The sequence below is a fragment of the Oxyura jamaicensis genome, chromosome 4, assembly GCF_011077185.1.
Source record: "Oxyura jamaicensis isolate SHBP4307 breed ruddy duck chromosome 4, BPBGC_Ojam_1.0, whole genome shotgun sequence".
NCBI lineage: Eukaryota > Metazoa > Chordata > Aves > Anseriformes > Anatidae > Oxyura > Oxyura jamaicensis.
In genome coordinates this window covers 43,108,673-43,130,958 of record NC_048896.1, presented here as the reverse complement: position 1 = coordinate 43,130,958, position 22,286 = coordinate 43,108,673, and the positions used below count along the sequence as shown (strand labels likewise).

Below are 22,286 nucleotides of genomic sequence, written 5' to 3'. Positions count from 1 at the left end.
AAATAACTGGAGAATTACACAGATAACCTCAAACAAAAAACCACCCCTTCAATCAGAATTGCCTTTATATCATTGAGTTGTAAATCATTTTAAGATATATTAGTTTTGCAAAATATTTGAAGAGTGCCAACTTAACATTACAGATGCTTACAGGTACAGAGTAGAGATCTTTGCAGTTAACTTTGTCCACTATGTATGTCATGTGCACACAAACACATCTACGAGTGACTGCTGGTATTTCTACCAACAGCAGCACCGTAAAGTAAAACTGGTTCTGTGAAGAACTCTTAGATGGCAGTTTTCAGTTTAATTAATAAATGATTGACTTGTTAGTGTTAGGTCAGAGGTTGGACTTGGTGATCCTGGAAGTCTCTTTCAACCTAGATGATTCTGTGATTCTGTAATGCTTCCCATGGGAGAAAGTCTTGTTCTGATCATACATCTTGAGAAAGAGCTGTGTGTCTATTTGTAGTTTGTTACATCTGTGAAACATAACCAAAGGAACATCGATCTGCTTCTCTAGCTAATTTTTTCCCCTGATTATTCCAGCTTCCTAGTTAGTTTCATGGTGGATGCTCGTGGGGGTGCCATGCGAGGTTGCAGACACAATGGACTACGAATTATTATTCCTCCACGGAAATGCACTGCTCCAACACGCGTGACCTGCCGGCTGGTGAAACGCCACCGACTGGCCACCATGCCTCCCATGGTGGAAGGTGAAGGTCTGGCCAGCCGCCTGATTGAAGTCGGACCGTCCGGTGCTCAGTTTCTTGGGTAAGGGGTGCCATGGGGCCTAAAGGAAAGCATTCGGTATGTTTCCACCTGTTTGCAAGTTGCACTGAAATGGTTCCTGTTTGGAGATTTGAACAGAAAAAGATGCTTGTAGCAAAGTAACAGAGTGGTTGTGTGAAATCCAAATCATTTGTTAGTTAGCAATTCATAAAGCTTTTATGCCTTTTCCTTTGAAAACCAATATTTTTAACCACTAGCACTAAGGTTAATATGCTTCCTTGGATGTCATTATTACTCAGTGTTGTGATACTATAGTGAGAAAATCCCTTTGCAGACAGAAAAGGCCATTCATACTATATTTAAATAGTCTGCCTATAAGGTGTGAATAGGACAGCACTGATCTAAAGCCCAAACGTAAAGCCTGCTACATATATAATACACGTTATAGCTGTTTATTTGAGATGCTTGTGTTGTGTTATCAGTAATTTGGATGAAGGAAAGCGCAGTGCTTTTGATTTTTCTGGGGTTGAAATTGCTAAGTTAAGCAATAGGACAACCCCAGAACTTTGGGCCATTTGTTTTGTCCTGTGCTACAAAACCCTTAGAAAGATCAGATTTGTGTCTGCTGCTGACCTTGTTTTAGCAGTTTTCAGCTGAAAGCAGCAATCCCTTTTGTAAATTAGTTTTACCAACTGTTCTCCCTGTCAACTGTGGCATCCAAAAGTGTATGACTGAAGGAACCCCTTCTATGACCGTAAATACCTTCATTCAGAAATTGAAAAAAGTGACCCTGGAAACTGCAATAGTTTAATTTCAGAACAAATCAGTTGCTTGAAAATGCAATCACAACAGGCAGTCATAGAGCCACTCTCATTGGTAGTGCTTTTTCCGAAGTATTGAGTTCAGGGGGAGAAAAAAGTTGGTTAGTTGGTTTTCAACTGCACACTGTTTTTATATATGTCTTGAATGGAGAACGTACCCAAGGCATGGTTTGGCTGCCTCACTGCTGCTCTAATCTGGTAAGAAAGCAAGAGCAGTTCTGAAGCACTGCCAATGTGATCTGAAGAGCAAGCCAACCGTTCCTTTTGACAGATAGGATACCTCTTAATATCACAAATAACAGCAAGCCAGCTGGCTAATCAGATGCTTTGTACCACTTACTCATTTTGCTCCTTGGTCAGTTTTTAAGAGAGGTGGAAAGAAGTCAAAAGAAATGAAGAAGAATTTCAAAACAGAAATACTGTGCTGTCACATTCAGTCTTCCCACACGGAGTATCTCTCCTACTTTCTTATCAATGGTTTCTCTATGTAATGAGCACGTCTCATATGAAAGACCAGGATATATCAGTGTTATTCTTCCTCAGAGCTCAGAGGAGGTATACCCTTCCTGTGAGCATTTTCCTAGGTGTTGTACTGGCAGTGAAATCAGAAAATGACTGTACTGATTGCAGAGATGCATTCTGAGGTACAAGTCCTGTTCCCATTGAGTTCACTGCCAAAATTCCCATTGTCTTCCTAGAGCAAGAAGAGAGCCTACATTAATGAAACTCACTTTGTTGATTTTGATCACCAAATTGTCATCGCTGGGGTGGAACCTTATTCAGTGTACAGCCTAATTCCACTCTGTGGACCAGACACTAGCACTGGCATTCTGGCAAAACAAATACATAAAATTTATTTATGTTCTTTCTTTCACTGCTGCTTTGGATGTACTCAGTAAACTTCATCTGCCTACGGCTCCTCCCCCACTTAATGAGGGAGAAAGCTTGGTCAGCCGAATCCTTCAGCTGGGGCCTCCTGGGACCAAATTCCTTGGGTAGGAGAGACTTGAAACAAATTGATGGATGCTGACCTCCCCATTCTTCTCCTCCTTCTGCAATATGATTTTTTTGTGTCATTATGCCCATGATATTGTCCCGTTCTATGATTTGAAATTTTGTATACCTACCCCTTAGTGGACCATTTTTCAACTCTTGTGGTATGTGGTTTTGTTTTGGTGGTATGTCTGTATCTTTTTCTTAAAGTACTGTGGCCTTCATTTTTGTTTTGGCATGAGATCTTCCTGGTTATGTGCTTGATGTCTGTAGCAAAGCAACCTGGATTGGGAGAAAAAAAAAAGGAATCTACTGTAAAATTTAAGACTTTTTTTTGTATCAAGGAGTAAATAATCAATTAGATACACGTTGGATACCACCAGTATAACAGAACACATGACATTTACTATTTATATGGTAACCTGTGTGAGTATTCTAATTAGAGAAGTGTATGTACAAATATATATATATTTTCTCTCCTGTTTCTAAGAGTACCCATTTCTATGTGTATATAAATATAGATATATTGTATGTACACATATGTGTGTATATTTATACGTATATATATGCACACATACATTGATACATATATTTACATCTGCTTGTAAGACAAGGCAAATTCTTATCTCCTATACATAAATAGAATCCCAGATGTTCTTCTCAGACCTCCTTTATCTCTCCTAGAGTGTAAAATCAGAATAAATTCATTGGAATATATAGAACTACCATGAAGTAAAATTGGCACAGGACACAATTGCCCGCTGATTGCAATGAAATTACTCTGATTTGCACTAGTATAAGTGAGATCAGAATTTGTTCTACCGTTGATGTGCATTACAGTAGATTCTCTTTGAAATGAAGTTGCACAGGTTAACCCAGACAGTAGTGACAATTAAATTGAGCGTGAGTTTTTAAATGAATTTGCAAAACAATTCTCAAATTTCTACTTAAGGCCTATTATCTTACCAAATACCATTCACACTGTGGAAGGAGGTGAATGCACTTTTTAAATCTGTCTTTCAGCATTTACTGTGTCCCTGTAAAAATCGTATGTGTGTTAGTGACCTGCTAGTTTAGGATTATGCCAAAGTATTCCAGAGAATAGGTAGAATCCCAGGTCACTTTGTAGCAGACTGAGTAGAGTTGCTGTTAATCCTGTTTCTTCCTTTCTCCTGTGTGCATTTAATGCGCTGTGTTGCTGTGCCAGGCCTGTGATTGTGGAGATTCCCCATTTTGCTGCTCTGCGTGGGAAAGAGAGAGAGCTGGTGATCCTGCGCAGTGAGAATGGGGACAGCTGGAAGGAACATTTCTGTGAATACACTGAGGATGAACTGAATGAAATCTTGAATGGAATGGATGAAGGTATCAAGCGTGATATATTCCTTTCTTTGCTCCTGCAGTACTCCTATAAATGGGGCCAATAACATTTTGCCATTTTTTTCTGTTTAGCACATCATGTTTAGTCCACCTTGAGAACTTCTGACACTACATTCTCCAGATACTTCTTCAGTCATACTGGAGCATATCATTTTCTTGGTACACAGGCCAGCAGAAGCACTGTGTACTTGTGCTTACTTCCCCTGCATGGTCTACTGAGTGGTGGGACAAAACAAAATCTACTGTCACGAAGTTGAGAATAGATGCTAAACTTTTTTTTTTCCCCTGCTTCTTTTCACAGTATTAAACAAAAAGTTTCCATGATAAACATCATCTTTCCAAAACAAGGCAATTATCATACTAATCCTTTCCAAGCAGTTACATGTGTGGGAGGAAATGCCAGTCATGGATACTCATTTTCTGAGAGAGGAGAATGGACTTGGGCTGTCTAGGATCTGCAGAATTTGTTATAAATTTTGTTGGCTTTAAAAAAAATAAAATAGCCAAGGTGTATACTTCAAAACGAACTCTGATACTTTTTTGATTTGAGGTTTTGTTTCCTTGATGCTCCTTCAAATTATAATGTAAATGTGAAATAGAAAGGGGCTTGGTCCAATCCCTTAGCTTGTTTGCCTACTGATTTTGGGCAAGTTACTGACTTCTGTTTGATGTCTTAAGCTTCCTTCACTTAGTTGCTGAGTCTGTCTGTGTTTGTCTTTCTTGATTTCTTTGTTTTAGCCAAGCTTAAAGTGTTGAGATGTTTCATGTTACACAGTAATTTCTAGACAAAATGCATCTGTAAGCTGTGGTTAAACTGTGAAAAGCTGGAATGCATTTTGAAGTTCACTGCACGGCTTCTATGAAAATTTTGTTTGATGACCATCTCTTTTGCCTCAGTCCTTGACACACCAGAGGAACTTGAGAAGAAACGCATCTGCCGCATCATCACCCGAGATTTTCCTCAGTACTTTGCAGTGGTATCCCGGATCAAACAGGACAGCAACCTTATTGGACCCGAGGGAGGTGTGCTGAGCAGCACGGTGGTACCACAAGTGCAGGCAGTCTTCCCAGAAGGGGCTCTAACCAAACGAATTCGTGTAGGCCTCCAGGTACAACGAAACAGTTAGAAGGCATCTTTTTTTCTTCTTTTTTCTTTTTCCTTCAGAGTTATACTGGAAAACCAGCATATTCAGCTTATCACGTTGTACGTTGTTGCTTAGAATGCTCCTACTACAAATAATAAAAATCAATGCAAAAGTCAAAGCAAGTCGTAAGTGGTTTGGGCATTCCAGTTTATTCAGATTCTTGTCTTCCAGTTTATTCAGATTCTTGTCTGTTAACTGTATGTTCTTGGAAGAAGCGCCTCATTTTGATGATGATGATATTAATGTAGATCATAGAACAATTTCTTAAATAGTTTTTATGAAAGGCTTCAAAGCAATTCAAAATGCAGTGATAGCTAGGTCAGATGGACAGTTTGTCATCATGAAGTAAACCAGCCTAACAATTCACAACTGAAAGAGGTGTAAGTCCTCCTGCCTTCCCTCCTCCTGCTGAGCCTGCCGAATGCATCCAACACTTGCCTTGGTCAGGCTACTGTGATTGTTGAAATCCTCTGTAAATAGCTGAATAGCTTACTAAAATAGCTTGGAGTTTGTTCTCAGGAGAAAGAAAACAATACAACAACACAAAACCACGCATGGAAAAAAAATAAAAAAATAAATCATTAACTTTTGGTTAAGTGTGTTAAATTAATGCTGATGAGCACCAGGAAAGGCAATAGGAAGAGGAGTGAGGAGTGAGATACAGTTGAAAAGGGGAGATCTCCCCTTCTCACTGGCAGTCAGTCTTTTGTCTGCAGATTTTCCTCAGAAATTGTGCCACTTAATGGAAGAGCTTTAGTATTTCTAGCAATATATAGACCCAGTTCTTTACATACTCTCTTTACAAGCAACTATTTTGTTACTGTCTTTTGCTTTGGAAAGGCTCAACCTATGCATACCGAACTTATAAAGAAGATTTTGGGCAACAAGGCTACCTTCAGTCCTATAGTCACGCTGGAGCCCAGAAGAAGGAAGTTCCATAAACCCATCACGATGACGATTCCTGTCCCTAAAGCCTCCAGTGATGGGATCATGAATGGTTATGGAGGTGACACTCCCACTTTAAGGTTACTGTGCAGCATAACAGGTAGGATACAAATACTAAAGCTTTTTATGTGCATCTTGACATTGTCAGTCATCATGGGCTAAATAAATAGATTAAACTGATTACACATATGGAAGGTTTGGTGAAAACTAAAACTGCTTTCCAATCAATTCGTTTATATCAGAAATATCATTTGTCACTTGGGCTAACAAGAGATACGTTACAATAATTGTAGATTTTGGTGGTGGGGTGTTGATATTTCACTTAGAGTTTCTGTTTCTTGAGTACCAACATAACCTCCACCTAGCAGAGTAAGTGCAATAGAGACATAAGGTTGAAATATGCTTCATAGAAAAAATATTGGGTTTAAGCACTTTAAACTTACTGTAACTCCAAAGTGATTAAGGCCATATTTGGTTTCGGGCAACAGGCAGTAATTAGCTGCATGCTTTCATTCTGCTTAAAAGTTACCATTAGGTATCTTTGTCAGTTTTCAAACTGATTTCACGTATCATCCCCATGTAAGATGCATTATGCACCAAGATGTGCTAGTGAATCATTGCAGCGGACAGGTGCTTTTACAATTTGATACAGAGGTATTAATTAACTGCTGGAATACCAGAGATGACATCTGGTCAACAAAGAAGTATTTGCATTTCCAAGAAAGTGAAACAATGATTATTTAAATAAAGAATAGTCTCCTATATTAAGAGGAATTTGAATAAATGTCATGGATAAACAGTAAATCAGTAAGGATTCTCCCAAAAACTTTAAACATGAACTTGGTTACAAGAATGCTTCACCAACAGGAGAAAGGAGGTTATTTCCTGGAAACTAGTGTTCCTCTGTGTATACAACTTGTTCTAAGGTTTGTGTAAAGACTCTGCTATATGGTCATATGGGTATCTAACAAGTCAGCTGTATATGAGAGGGGGGACGGACATTATTACTGGCTGGTTACCCATAGTTTTTCCTTTAATTCTTACATTTCATAAATAGCTGTAACTGCTGTTGGAATTTCTGTTTTCTGTAAGCTCATTCTGATTTTAAGGTAACTGGAAATTAACGTGACATTCCTCACCAAAAGGTGAGGCAAGGAAAGATACTGAAAAACTTGAAAACATAGTCTAAGTCCCCATTGTTCATCCTAGAACATCTGCAGGCTGACAGACTTTCAGTGATCAAATAGGAAGCTGGCAATATCAGAGTCAAAGAAGGCCGAAACATTTAATAGGCTGATAGGAATCCAGAAGTCCATCAATTGTACAGCAAGATACAGAAGTGCAAATTTCAACTGCGGGATCTTCCCGGGAGCTGTCAGACACAGATTGCTTGATAGACTTTCATTGGAATGTGCGAAAGAAATTTCCTGGTTATATACATACTGGACTAGAGTCTTTCTGAATTATTTGAAAAGGGATTAGGTTATAGAAATCACAAATTATAGTTGTTACTATTAATAACAATATTATTGTCTCCAAAGTAACAATACTGATTTCACTGCACTGTATCTGGGCTAATTTTGCCATGCATCCATGAATACTACAGAAAAAAAAACATCTTTCCCCCCCAAATTCTAGCTTCTGTACCATTTCTAAACCTGTGCTACAGCCACTCATCGTTTGCAAATCATTTGTATGTGGATGATTTCTTTTATCAGGGGAAACCCACTATCTTATTAGCATTAGTGGAATAACATGGACCAGAGGAGAAGGCATGTCTGAGATAATTGCTAGTTACGTAACAACAGTTCAGAAGAATGTAAAACATTACTTAGAAGCAAGAAGATTGGAAAATTGCCTGTTTGTAATTCTTTTAAAATTACTGTCATTTCAGGAGGAACCACCCCTGCCCAATGGGAAGACATCACTGGAACAACACCGCTCACATTTGTTAATGAATGTGTTTCCTTCACGACAAACGTGTCTGCCAGGTACCTATAAAACAAAACAAGTTTTACAGTGTTACTTTCAAGTGCCTGTCTTTTTTTTCCCTGTATGAATTTTGTTTTACAAGTGTTTCCTTTAAACTATTCCAGTTAATGGTGGAAGGAACATAGATGTTTTGTTTATGCTGTGAATCCGTTGGCCAGGTATTTTGGAAGCTCTGAGCCTCCTAGCCCAGACAGAGGATGTGTGAGAGCTGTAAGCAATAAAGCCCTTACCAACTAAATGAAATTTATGCTTTTGTCATTTCCATCTCAGCCATTACTCATCTGCAGTCAGTGCCTGCCGTGTTCCCAGAAATTAATTAATGATGTATTCATTTTTCTGAAATAGTAATCTGAGGGACAGTTCAATTTTCAGGTAATTAGAAAAACCTGGTTTCATTTTGATTACCACTACTCCTCAGATGCAGAAATATGAAAATTTCCATGGAAATCCCTTATTTGGGTAGCTCATTGTACATCTTATAAAAGATGTTACCTTCAGAATATCCAACAAATGAGAAATCAAGCCAAAAGATCTGTAGGTGTACCAAATTGTGATCATGTAGAATCTCTTCTAACCATCTGTTCTTGTGATGAAATTGAACTGCTGTCGTTCTGGTAACTGACAAACAGAATTTTGTTTAAAAAATACATTAGTTTCTATTCTGTTGATGATTTATATTACAGAAATGCACAAAAATCTCAGTCTCTGTGAAAGAGGATGCAGGCCAAGACCTGAAAAGTTTTAAATTTAGGGCTCATAGTCTCATAAACAATTATAAAAATCTTGGGTAACTTTGGAAATGTGACTAAGCCATGAAATTCAATGAATTTCCTTCAGTGCAAACACTAGGGGGAGAGTTATTACTATATATAACTGTATAACTAAGAGTTATTACTATTAGATTAGATTGTTTAATTAAACCTTTTATTCAATGTTAAGATGAGATCAGCTCCAGCAGTCCATTAGGAGAAATAAAATATTACTTTTCCATACTTTGCCAGTTTAGAGCTGTCTTCCAATGAAGTTGAATGCTTTGCTGATATGCATCTCGTATTTTTCGGTTCCCTTTACTGACAATGACCACTAGAGGGACGTGTTCAAGTGTGTTTTAGCTCCCATCTGCTACCTGCAGCGTTCGTTTCAAGGGAGAAGTTAAAGATTAATTTAAGAGCCAAGTGTGGAGACGGGATGCAAAGTCTGCGAGGTCAAAAACTCTAAAAATGTGAAGTCCACAGCAAGACTACACATGAACTATAGCCAGAATGAGGGTGACGGTTTATAGAACTACGGCCCAGTATAAACATTAGTGGTGGATATTTCCTAATCCCCAAGATGGCATTTCAATTGATTACTATTGCAATTAAGTTAGCTGGGTCCCATTTAGAGATTTTAATTGTTATCTATCTTCTTTGTTATCTAGCTAAGTGTTCAACAGAGTACTTAACCCAAACATGATTTTAAATGCTGTTAAAGTTAGAAAATGGGATTTTTTTCATGTATTTACAGTCAGAGAATTACCATCTTTGCTGAAGGACAATTTAACTTGAATTTCTTCATTTGTATCCTGGTCTAAAAGTGCATCTGCCCTTTTAGCCTTGTGCTCTGCTGAGAATCAGCTGATGCCTGACTGTTTGCTATTCACAACAACTTAATTAAATTGTTTAAATTGTTAAATTGTTGGATGCACAACTATTTTCCCATTCATAAGACTAATTCTGTCTAAAATGAGCTTGAGAAAAGGATACACGTGAATTAAACTGCAGACGTTGAGGAATGGATGTTTTCCATTTCCTGAGCTGCATTTTTTTTAATTTAGTATCTGTTTTGACTTTTTAGTCCCTGGTGTATGGAAGAAAATCATTTGAGCGTATGGTGATTTCTCAGAGGATATAGCCTCTCCAGTTTGAGGCCAGCAGAGTATACTTCTTCCACACACTAAAAGTAAAATATCAGTATGCACAACCTTTATGTACCAAACATGCTTTCTCTCTTCAAACGTCATCAGCCTCTGTTTTTCAACCAGCCTGTTTGTTAAATGTTCCAAAGATAAGCACAGAATGATACTCAGTATTATTCAACCGAAGGATGAGTAAGACCAGAAAAATCACACTTGAAAGGTATGTGTTGTGGGTTATAATACCATGTAATCTACAGTCAGTAATAAACCCCCTGTAGATTGTATCAGCTTCTGCAGCTTCTGATGCGTCTTTGACCTCTCATGACTTCCTTCTCCATCCTACGGGTGTCACACTCAGCCATACTTTCCACCCACACAAAGAATTTTATTTAAATGAAATGTCATCAGCTCCAGAGAGAAACTAAATGAAGTGATATCTGAGAAAGAAGGCAATACATGTTACTCATTGCAAAATGTTTGGTACGTTTCTGCTGGTATGTTTTGGGACTAGAAAATAAAAGTATTAGAATTATAGATTATAGAACTTATTATTTATATATTATAGAACTTATTTTTATAGATTTTATAATCTATAATCTATAGATTATAGAACTTATTTATAATCTTATTATAGATTATAGAACTTATTTATAAGTTCTAGATTATAGAACTTATTTAAAATAACTTATAGAACTTATTTTATTAAGTGAAAGTTGTTACCTTTACAAAAGAACAATTCAATTCTCTTTAGAAGGGTATAAGGAAATTCTGTCTTTTTTTATATTACTGGGCAATGCTGTCCTGGCCTGAATGGCCCAAAGAAAGGAAAAAGTCCCTGTAGCTTTCAGTGAAGAGGAGGGGAGCTGTTTTGGAGGCTGAAGTTCCAGACATGAATTGCACATCCATGGTGTATGTCTTTGATAACTTTGTACATTTGTCAGTATGTATTGAGGTGGTTTGTTACGATTCACATGTAGTAGCAGTAGGAAGTACTCACCCTATGGAGATGCAGTTACTTATTCTAGTAGTATTTGCCTGTTGCTTTGAATACCTTCACGTATGACTTGTGGTGCAGAGTCACAGACTGGGAGCCATCAGAACAGAAGATTCAATGTATATTCTAGAAAGAAATCATTAAAATGAATGTTAGAAACCATGATACAAAGTGAGTCAGTGGTGATCACAGCCTCTATGAAGTAAGGTGTAGTAGCAATCAGATTTGGATGTACCTGCTTAGGGGGGTCTTCAAAATATAATATCGCTCAAGTACAGAAATATGTGTATATATCCCTGTTCTTCAGTATGCCCCCCAAAAACTGCACAAAATCAAAGTTAAGTCTCTGACTGAATTCACATAAGAAGCATTTCTGATTTTGAATCAGTAGGACGTTTTAGGCTACCTAGTAGGAAAAAAGCAAATGTTTTAGGCAAAGCATGTTAACATTTCAGCTGTGAGAGGTGGAGGTTCTAGAACAGACTGAAGCATTAGCTACTCATGCCAAAACCACTTCAGTCTCCTGTTCCTCATCATTAAAAATTCAGGAAACTTTCACCACATCCCTGCTGGGAAAAAAAAAAAAATGTACGCAAATCAGTAACAGCCAAGTGCAGCATACTGACATATCCAGTGCTTAACAGGAAAATATGCAATGTCTAGGAAAATATAAGGGGGCTAAAAATACAAGGCTGAAATTGCTTACTCTGTAGTTTAACGATGCAGTTATAGCCTGGAAGAGCCATGACAGGATTGGCATTTGACTAGTTAGTTATAAGCAATTTTACTAAGATTTTTATGAGACATGAGTCTCTTGTGCATCACCAGATGTTTAGCAGCAACCAGCTGCCAAAAAGACAGTGTATTTATTTCTCTGGATGAAAGGCACCTATTGCAAAATTACGTTTAAGGGGATATCTGAACTGCACACTTGGAGTAAACCCTTCCCTACTTACTTTCTGCTTAGAAATCAAGGAATGACTGGATAAGTAAGTAAAGACAAATTCAGAGACTTTTTGGGTGTCTCTAGACCCGATGATATGATCAATCACCATTTCAAACATATCAGCAGAAACTGTTGAAAGTGATGGAACGCAGAGACCACCAAGCTTAGTCTAGAAAAGATTCAGTTCTTGGTAAAAGAAGCCAAAAAGTTGATCACATATTCTTACTATAAAGAATAAATTCCAATGAAAACAAAGTTGAGGCCATAGCCTACTTTTGAATAAAGGAACAGAAATATTTATTGGATACTGTGATAAATCCCCAGATCTCAGTAAGCCATCTATAATTGTTTAACTATTATAAACAAATTTTTAAATGTAATATATTTTATAAACATAAGAGTACAAGCAGGTGTACTCTTGCAAATCTCAAGCAAATCTTCAGAGTGTTTAAAAGCCAGTCATGTAACTGGAAGCAAACAAGCTTCCAAGTGAGTGAGATCATACCAGAAACACAAACAACAGCCTGGCATTTGTGCAGCAGGAGATCCTACAAAAAGTCTGCAGCTGGTATTTTGGAGCGTAAGTTCTGGTACAAATGCTTTTGCTGTTGATTTTGCTTCATGCTCCTAAACCAGAGGAGGGCTGCAGCCAGCACTCCTAAGCTATTCTTCCCAAATGGTACCTATTTTTCTTTTAGTCAATTGGTCTGGTTGCCAGCTAATGCCACAAAGGTGGAAAATATGTAATTTTGTTGTATAAATCTTTGCATTGATTATCCAACTTTTCATTTTAATTTACAGATTTTGGTTAATAGACTGTCGACAGACACAAGAATCTGTTACTTTTGCTTCTCAAGTGTACAGAGAGATTATCTGTGTCCCCTACATGGCCAAATTTGTGGTGTTTGCCAAATCACATGATCCCATTGAAGCACGGTTAAGATGTTTTTGCATGACAGACGACAAGGTGGATAAAACTCTAGAACAACAGGAAAATTTTGCTGAAGTTGCAAGAAGCAGAGATGTAGAGGTACTGTGCAAGACTCTTAAGCACTTTTCTCCATTTTCTAATGTCTGCTTTTAAGGTACTGTTTTCTGCCTACTGCCTGCTACAAGGAGTGAAAAGTAAAAGGGCCAACAAATGCAGTATCAGACATCATGGTAAGATGCAAGCTTTGCCTTTTGGCAGATGCAAGGTAACAGGAAGTGCCAGATATGAGTGACCAAATCCTATTTGCAGTGGGCCATTGCTGACCTGATAGTCCACAGGGCTAGTTGGAAGGTTATCTACATTCAGTTGTCTACATTTGGGTCTTTCGGTCATCTGGTTAGCTGATGTTAGAAAGGGATTCCCTTTGGCAAAACTGCGTTTTTTGCTTTCTCCATAGTATCTCCATAGCATCACTGGCATTTTAAGGGGACATCCATTGTGTTCTCAGGGAAGTCCTCAGCAAATTAAAAAAAAAAAAAAGAGGTAGCAGGAACATTAAACTAGATGCAAGGGGAGAGTAAATATGGGAGTGAGCTGGTTCAGTCTGAGCTCTCTGTAAGTCTGTTAAGACTTAGAAGATCTATAGGACAAAACTGCATTGAAAGAATTTGGTTTCCCAAGTTGCCTTTTTATGGTGGACCCGTTAAACAGTTACACTTAGAAACTGGACTGATTTTATGGCATTACCATTTAGTCCAGCAGTTTCTTGTTCTTTGTCCTGCTTTTTTTCTGGTGTCAGGGCCAGTATTTCTTTAATTCAAAGACTGAAAATCAGAGCAGCATCTTCCTACTAACTATTATGAAATCTACTTTTATGTGGGGAAGCGACACCGACATTTTGAGATTGCTAGTTGTACAAGAAGGAGGAGAGGCATTTTGTATGGCTTTTATTAAAGAAAAAAAAAGCTATAGCTTGTAAGAATTGTGCATAGCCATAGAGCTTGGTTAGGGTTTTAGGTGCACAGGACCCAAGACTGCAGTAAGTCACTTTAAAAGTGAGCTGATAGGTATTTTAAATGGACTTTTTGCCTCAGGTAGCTCAAAACTAAGTTCTATGGATGTAGGCTAGTCCTGGGTTTAGTCCAAGTACATTGAGGTTTTTTCTCTGATGGTCAGTGTTGATTACTTAAGTTTTAATTAGCTCTGTAACAAACTGTTGGGAGATAACTTGAATTTCTTAGTTATTCCAGTAACTTCCTCTTAGAGGAATATCTGTGTAAAGGTGAGTTTTGGAGTGGTGTGCTTTCCTAAACAGTTACGTTTCCTGAGCCTGATACTAACTGGGTGTTACGAGAAAAGGGGAGAAAATCAAAGACAAAGGGTAGGAATTGTCAACCTCTGATAACTCCATAAATGCATATTACTAACCAAAAAGGCAGTCAACAGGAGTCACATTTTATCAGCATATTTGCTACAAAGAGATTACTCTGCTTTACAAAAAAAATTATGTTTGTTGCAGAACAGGCAAAGGTTTTTCTATGTGGGATCCAACAAACCGCCTGCCTTTTTTTTCCTCTGTATATGTCAGCTTCCTCAGAAGAAATGGCAAATTGGAAATGCATTAAGGACGTGAATGGCATATTCTTCTGCTTAGTAGTATGGTCTTAGTGTGGTGTTTTTTTTCCATGACTGAACCCCACCTTTAAAAACATTTGTCCTCACTGTTTCTGAAGCTCTGACAGGCATTTGTTGTGCAGAGCACCTAGATAAAATACGGGCTCATAAAACTGAATGGCGAGGCTGAATTTCTGGGAACTAATGACAAGATATTAATGTACTGGTGATTTGAAGGGAACGGCTCCAAAATTGGTAAGATGAGATTTAAACATGTGGAGGGGCCACACAAATAGCAATCCAAAGATGTAAGCAGTATCATTATATGGGCGTTTTGTTTGCTTCAGGCCTGACTTTCAAAAGCTCTAGACCTTCCCCAGTCCAGTCAAAGTGAAAAGAATCTCCTAACATATACTGTCTTTACCTGCTGCAACAGGCTGGTCCAAGTTGATTAAACTCATAGGTAGTCTAATTTAGAAAGTTTTTGCATTGTTTAGGAAGGTCCTGTGCAACTGCATGAGATTTACAAACAGGCTTATTATCCTGCTATTCAAATCTAGGATTTCTGCTTTTAATGCTGAAGAAAATGTTTTCTTTTTGGCTACTGTGATGAGCCCAAGTTAGTAAAGTATGCTAAAATTTAATCCAATTAAAAATAAAAATATATTAAAAATGATAATTTGCACAGATTCATGACACCAAATGCTCATTTTGTCATTTATAGTGTCACAGTATTGTTACCGAATTAACAATATATTCCAGTTGAAATTTAATAGTCTGAAATGTTTCCACAGATTTTAGGTGTCTGTTTATAACAAACCTTGCAAATGCTGACAAGACAAGTCCTAGAAATGTAAGAAATTGATCTAAACTACTGTAGATTTGTGCTGAAGAATCCTAATCCCATGACTGTGATTAATTGTTGCTTTATTCCTTTTTCATTTCCAATAGGTATTAGAAGGAAAACCCATCTATGTTGACTGTTTTGGCAATTTGGTGCCACTAACAAAGAGTGGGCAACATCATATATTCAGTTTTTTTGCCTTCAAAGAAAACAGACTTCCCCTGTTCGTTAAGGTAATGTTAATATATGAGCTATGGATAATAATTTTTGTCTAGTTATGAGTTTGTGATAAAATTAGCAGACTGAATGGTCAAATTTTTTTTCTTTTGTCATCGTGGATTAAACATTGCCTTGGGCAGTTAAAACCTACCAAATCTATGGAAATAGCTATCTGAAATTTATTAAAATTTTGCTCTAAATACAATTATCTGTCTCTACACATTTTACCCTACATTTTGTCGATAGGGCTGTCAACGCAGATGTAAGTGTTCTTCAACTAATCATACTCTTCAGCAGCTATGCAGAACTTGCTTGAGAGCTTAGTAAGATATTTTAGATATTTTTAGATATTTTGAGTTATAGCTAAGGTTACAATGACTTTTTGCATTATAGTTTATTTGTTTGTAGTGTTCTGGAAAATTCTCATTTCTGGCTGAAGTTAATTTATCCTCAGTCAAAAGTTAACAAAGAAGGAAAGGTTGGACGTGATGCTTATGGACATGGTTTAGTGGGTGACACTGGTGGTAGGGGGATGGTTGGACCAGATGATCTTGAAGGTCTTTTCCAACCCTGTGTCTGTGATTCTAAGGTTAACTTAAAAGAAAGTTTTACTTTATTTTTTGAAAACAAAGGAAAAATGAAGTAATTAATTTTGATAAAGTCCAACTGTAACCTAGTTTTTATCCCCAAAGCATATATGATGCTAGTATTCTATTGTAAAATCTTTTATGTGAGTAGAAAGTCTGTTAAATGAAAGTCAAAACAAAAAACACATTCAGCAAAAATGAACTAATGCGTTCTCCCTAGCTTTGGAACCAGCAGTGTAAACACCATGGGCCACAGAGCTCATTTGCTTCTTTCATGAGATGTGTAGGGAGCAGATGTGAAGAAGTGTGGTCTGCGCTAGCAGCAGAGGGGGCTGCTGCCTCTGAACCACCACCACCGTCTTTTCTGAATGGAGAGATTCAGAGGGCTCTGCAAACCTCTTCCAACAAACTGTGTTTTCCTTCTGCTGGCTCATTCTGGCTACAACAGAGCCATTATGTAAAACGGTTTTAGATAAGTACTTTATGAATAGAAACTTCCAAGAAGTGAAGAAAATCAACCCACTCATTTCATTAAATTTACTCTGTGTTTCTAGACAACTTTTGAACTCTCTTCCTCCTCCTCAGCACTATTTTTAAAGCTTTTTTAATTTAGAACTCTACCTATGCCAGCACCTATCTTTGGCTTTGCATATTTTTCTCCATGATAGATTTTCCAAAATGTGTTCAAAAACATGTGGCTTTGCATCTAGTGTTTTCAGTCTGATAACTTAATGCCCATGTATCCAGTTGTATCATCTTTATCTGTTCAGAAGATGAAGAATGAGGTAATGCTTTGTTGTATTTCTCCTGTGACATTATGTTTAATCCTCCTGACATTACGTACAAAAGCTAGAACTGCATCACCATTATCTTAAGTTCTAAGTGCTTACGCTTGTTTCTGCTGACAGCTGTGAAACAGAGGTTTTTCTGATTTGTTGCAAAATATTAGAGTATAACATGCTGTAGTATCAGTTGTAGATTGTCACAGTCACAGCTAGAAACGTACTCCCGCAAATGTCTTCTGTGTAAGAACAGGATTTATTGATACATTTGAGAGAACATTTTGCAAAAGCAGAAATTAAGTGTAATCTTTTACTAGTTTCAGCCTCTCAGCCAAAAGAGTAGCCAAATGAACGAACACAATATTTAATACTAAAATTTTGAGCAAAACATTATCGCTAATATCAGCATAAATACACATGCTTGCCATATGGTTTATTTTATAACCTAATAGAAAATGAGTCTTTGTTATTACTATAAAGTTTGGGGATTGTTTCAGTGAAAAACAGGTAGTGTAAGTTATCACAGGAACCTTATCTTACCAGAATGTGTCTGTTCTTTTAAGATGATTACAGCATTACCACTGACTTCTGTAAATAAGTTTCTAATGTCTAAGCCTGTATGTAGTTGTTTTCTCTTGCTTTAACACACAAATACATCCACATGTACATTTACAAACAAGTGGGAAAACAACAACAGTACATATTATTTTTGCCTACATTTTTTTTTCTCCCACATCTAGCCTCGTTCTGCTGAATAACTTTGAGTGGTGCAAGTAGTTTAAATGGGAAAATAGCAAAATAACAGATGCTATGGCTATATGCTTCCTCCACCAGGTGCGAGATACCACTCAAGAACCCTGTGGACGGCTATCATTCATGAAGGAGCCCAAATCTACAAGAGGTCTTGTTCATCAAGCCATATGTAATTTAAACATCACTTTACCTGTTTACACAAAGGTACTGTGAAATGATACTGATCTATCGTAATCAGCATTGTAACAACAAATGAGTAGGAGGAAAAAATATAGTTAAAGCTTTATAGTCAGGTATTTTAAAGAGTCAGTTTTTGCTGTCGTGTGGTAAGTAGGACTTATTACTGTCCTTGTCAGTTTAGGAGCTCTGTGCCTTTTAGGAATGCATTAGGCTGTTTGACCAAAATGTTAGCTGTGTTTTTCATTTTTTTCTTCAGTTTTTTCAGCATGTAATATAATTTTATTGTAGCATTTTTGTATTCTTTATAAATAAGATGTCTCAAGATATTTTCAATTTAAACTAGTAACTTTTAAAACTATTTTAAATATTTATTCATGCCAACTTAAAGGTGCAAAAGCATGCATAAATGACAAGTTTTAGGACAAATAAGGATCATGAAGGCTAACATCCAGAAGCAATGTTTCTGTCTGTAATTTGCTTGATGCTGTAGCATTTTGTGTTTTGCACTGGCAGTACAGAGGTCTGCCACCTTTCACACAAGAAATCAATTGCAGAAACATACTGCATAGTCTTCTGTTAAGTGTTGTATGAAGTTATTTTTTGCTACTCTTTTCTTCTAAAAATTGTGTATTTTGCCTGCTCTGTTTTCCCCTTCTTGCATGGCATTTTGGAACTAAAAGGAATCAGAATCAGATCAAGAACAAGAAGAGGAGGTAATGTTTCTAATAACAGCATGTCATTGCTTACACATACTGCTAAAATACAACTAATAGATACAACTTAAAAGATTAAATCTGTAGTGATTTATAAGGATCTTCCATAGGAACACTTTTGGAATTTACTGAGTTTAACTTTCCCCTAGATAAAAGTAAAGTTTTATTGATTCAGCTCCACTGATTTTAGAGATGTATAATAGTACATTTTCTTTTCAAAGCAGTTTATAAACATTTTAAAAATTACTTGGTCTAGAGTAGGTCATGCAAGTGTGTTTATTTAATTTATATTCTCCTCAGCACACACAAAAAAAATGGGAAGTGGTGTTGATTTTCTGATTCTGACAATTATCCCACATCCTAAAAATAATGTAGGGGTGCAAATGTTATTAGCTGTGGATCTGGATCATTTTTGTTTAACCTGCTACCTATCTACTGTCAGAAGCCAATTCCCATTATATATATTAAACAGCAACATTATCAGATGATGATTCAATTTCATCATGAAAGCACAAAACTAATTATTTTAGCCTCTATAATGCTGTTTATGCATTTCCAGTGAAGTCCCAAAAAGTTGTTTTTAACAAATCTGTACTCTGTAAAAACCAGGTCGAAGATACTGGAAAATTATTTTTCCAAACATTTATGAATTCTTATACTTTCATATAAGATGCTAAACCACAAAAAGACAAGTTCATTGGTGGCTAAAGACATCTTTGCATTTTTAAAGAAAATTAAAAATTCATTATGTTAATAATAATATTTAGTGTGCTGACATAATTCCAGATTGATTTGGAGGAACGTAAAATAAGGGAAATTAAATTATGCTAAGTGTGAAGTTTAATAACATTAAAGCCTAAGTGATTACAAGGTGTGTATGACCATGTAAGTCTTGCCAATGGTTTACTTGCATTCATTTTCCATGTCTGGAAAAGCAAGAATTAGCAAGGTCTTACCTGAGACAACAAATAGCATTTATTTTGCTAAAGAATATTTTTAAACAAAAGTGGGCTTTTTTAATACTCACTAAACAATGTCTGGTGGGCTTTTGCTTACCTTGTATGTTGTATTTATCAACAGTACTGCATAACTGATTTTCATTCCTCTCAGTCATCCTGTTACCACAAGTTTGGCAGAGAAAATTAAGCATGTAGTGCTGCTTCTAACTTTGTCTGCATACTTTTGCACATCCAGGTTTACCCATCAAAAGTCTTTTCCTTATGTGGACAAACGATCATGCTAGCAGAACTGAAAAAAAAGTCAAACTACAGGGCAACTTGAAAAGTTTACTCCTTGAATTTTCAGTCTGGCATTGATTTTTTTTTCCATGTTTTTCTCAGCAAAGACTATGTTTTCTTTTGAAAGAAAACAAATTATATGGCCTTTTTAATCTATATGCTCTGAAAAAAATAAATCAATCAAAAAGATGGCTTCTGAGGGCTATCACTGCTTCCATTCAGAGGTATCAATGGATAATATTAGCATCAAATCCTAGGCACTAGGAAGTCTGCTGTCTTTTTCGCACCTGCTTTTCATCATCACAAAAGTAGAAAAAAATGCAAACTGTGATCACAGAATGAATATACACAAGGAAATTGGGTCTAAAGCATGCTAGGTGCTGTCCAGCTGGGGCATATGCTTTCAGATGACAGTATTGGACTTTTTCCTTTAATGAAAAGGAACAAATTAGGAACAATGCCACAACACACCCAATAATGCAAAAGTTTGGGCCCTCTATGCTGCTAGTCCCATTGATATAAAATACATTGCAAGATTTTTCATGTACTAGACCATAACTATAGCAAAGTAAACATATTTCTGTTATTAGAAACACTAAATATGTTAAATTATGCATGCCATTATCCTAAATACATTCTTGGTTCTGTTTAAGTCAGCGTGTCTGTGTTTCTGGTTATACTTAGTGGATTTAACTCAAGCAGTATTACTAGTGAATGAGTTTGTATTTATTGTATTGCAACTTCTTAATTTTCCCCTTTTTTTCTCTTCCAGGTTGATATGACTTCAGAAAAAAGTAAGACTTTTTTTTTTAATACCGTAATGCAGTTTGTGTGAAAGATTGTTAAAAATAAAGATAAGCATGAAAGAGAGCTAAGCTTTAACAGCTATCGCTAATAACATCAATACTTTAAAAAGTAATAGAAAACAATGTAATATCAAAAGTTATCAATTAAATACATTTTAATATATAAATTAACAAGTAATGCGATTTAAAACAGTTTTTCTAAGCATTTACTTTCCTTTGACATCCCTAGTGATCCCGCTATTGCTATTTTGCTTGTATGAATGCTCATCCCTCCATTTTTTGTCCATTTGTTGATACATTGTTGCCATTTGAGATAAATGACAGTATCATTTTTAACAAAAACATGATTAATATCCTAAGATATTTCATTAAACTCATGAAATATAAGCATGCAAAAAAGTGATACTGTCCAAAGTAATCAGACTGTTTAACCCTCCCCTCCCGCCCTTTACTGTGGTGAAATATGACTGGAAATGTAACTGTAAGCTTGGTGTACCATATAAACCCTCCATATATACAGAATCAGTCCATTATTACTGGAATCTGAGGGTGAGTGGTTCATAGTGCCAAAGATCTCCTTTAATGAAGATGTAAATCAAACAATATATATACTTAATATGAAGTATGTCTCTAATAAGAAATCACTGCATTTGAAAAGAGCTCTTAAATCTATTTAGGAAAAGAATGACTTTTGTTTACAGTTTAAAGTGCAATTTCTTGCCTTTATCCTACATTGCATTTTGCTGTCTATTCCTGATATACTGTGTGCATGTTATAACTGGAAAGACAACAGCACCAAAGTCCTGAAGATCCAATGGATGGCTATTCCCCTATAATCTCCTTTTGTCTAAATTAGAAATGCTTCAGCTAGAGAATGAAAGAAAGACATCAGTGCGACAAAACAGCCAGTAACGTTCTGGGAAGTAGCATTCACCACGATAAACAACATTACCAATATCCAATTTCTGCTCTAATTCATTATTATTTATACCAGGAGGACCAATTTCATCAAGGTGGAAAAGACACGCTGTAGTACAGTCAGCAGAATGGAATTTCAGTTACCTCATGGATATTTATACAAATAAATGCAGATATCTATGTATTGCCCAGCTTCCCCTTATTTGCATTACCACTTTGACTTTTAGACCAGAGTGCAGAAATATACCGAGTTTTATATGATATGCCACCTCTAAAAGAAAAACGTACAATTCCCTATAATTTCTAAGCATTCCTTTCTGCTCGTAACTAACTTAACTCCTCCAGCATTTAACTCTGTTCTAAATACATTTGCTAGTAGTCCTTCCTGAAATTAAATATTCCCAGTAGGCAGTATTGGCACAGCACCCAATATACTGTTTACTGATTGTACAGATTGGACAAATATTTCACCACAGTATGTTTCACAATAACTTCATGTATCTTTAATTTATATGATTAATTTTAAAACTCTTGTTTTTTAACTGAGGTTACATTCACAGAAACATTTGCAACACCTTTGCTTTGCATGGAAATAACTTGCCTTACATAAATTGTATGTATGTGTCTAGTGTGATTGTCTGATTTTTGGTTGCCATACATTACATTTTTTAAAACTTTGAAATCACTTCTAAGTTGATTCACAGTTTTTTTCTTATCTCTCCTTTTCTTCTGTCTTCTCTTTCCTCAGTCAATTCATTAATTGTCAATGAGGATGTTCCAAGGAAAGGACCATGCCTCTTAAAACAAAAGAATGTTTGTTCCATTGTTTAGGTGTGAAATCCCCTTAGATGAAATGCCG

The 22,286-nt window shown here is 36.5% G+C and overlaps 1 protein-coding gene across 50 annotated transcripts in view; it reads left to right on the top strand.

Annotated features, from left to right (window-relative positions):
- Nucleotides 1-22,286, top strand: part of ANK2 (ankyrin 2) — a 351,779-nt gene that overhangs the window by 304,531 nt on the left and 24,962 nt on the right. For 36 of the 50 annotated variants that reach the window (XM_035325572.1, XM_035325573.1, XM_035325569.1 and 33 more), the window contains 11 exons: nucleotides 550-774; nucleotides 2,450-2,548; nucleotides 3,754-3,908; nucleotides 4,821-5,032; nucleotides 5,909-6,113; nucleotides 7,908-8,004; nucleotides 12,644-12,872; nucleotides 15,339-15,464; nucleotides 17,654-17,776; nucleotides 18,433-18,465; nucleotides 20,476-20,497. In XM_035325572.1, coding sequence (XP_035181463.1) covers nucleotides 550-774; nucleotides 2,450-2,548; nucleotides 3,754-3,908; nucleotides 4,821-5,032; nucleotides 5,909-6,113; nucleotides 7,908-8,004; nucleotides 12,644-12,872; nucleotides 15,339-15,464; nucleotides 17,654-17,776; nucleotides 18,433-18,465; nucleotides 20,476-20,497 — 1,526 coding nt within the window. The remainder of the gene's footprint in view (nucleotides 1-549; nucleotides 775-2,449; nucleotides 2,549-3,753; nucleotides 3,909-4,820; nucleotides 5,033-5,908; nucleotides 6,114-7,907; nucleotides 8,005-12,643; nucleotides 12,873-15,338; nucleotides 15,465-17,653; nucleotides 17,777-18,432; nucleotides 18,466-20,475; nucleotides 20,498-22,286) is intronic. The other 14 variants (XM_035325599.1, XM_035325556.1, XM_035325564.1 and 11 more) reach the window with 1 other exon arrangement.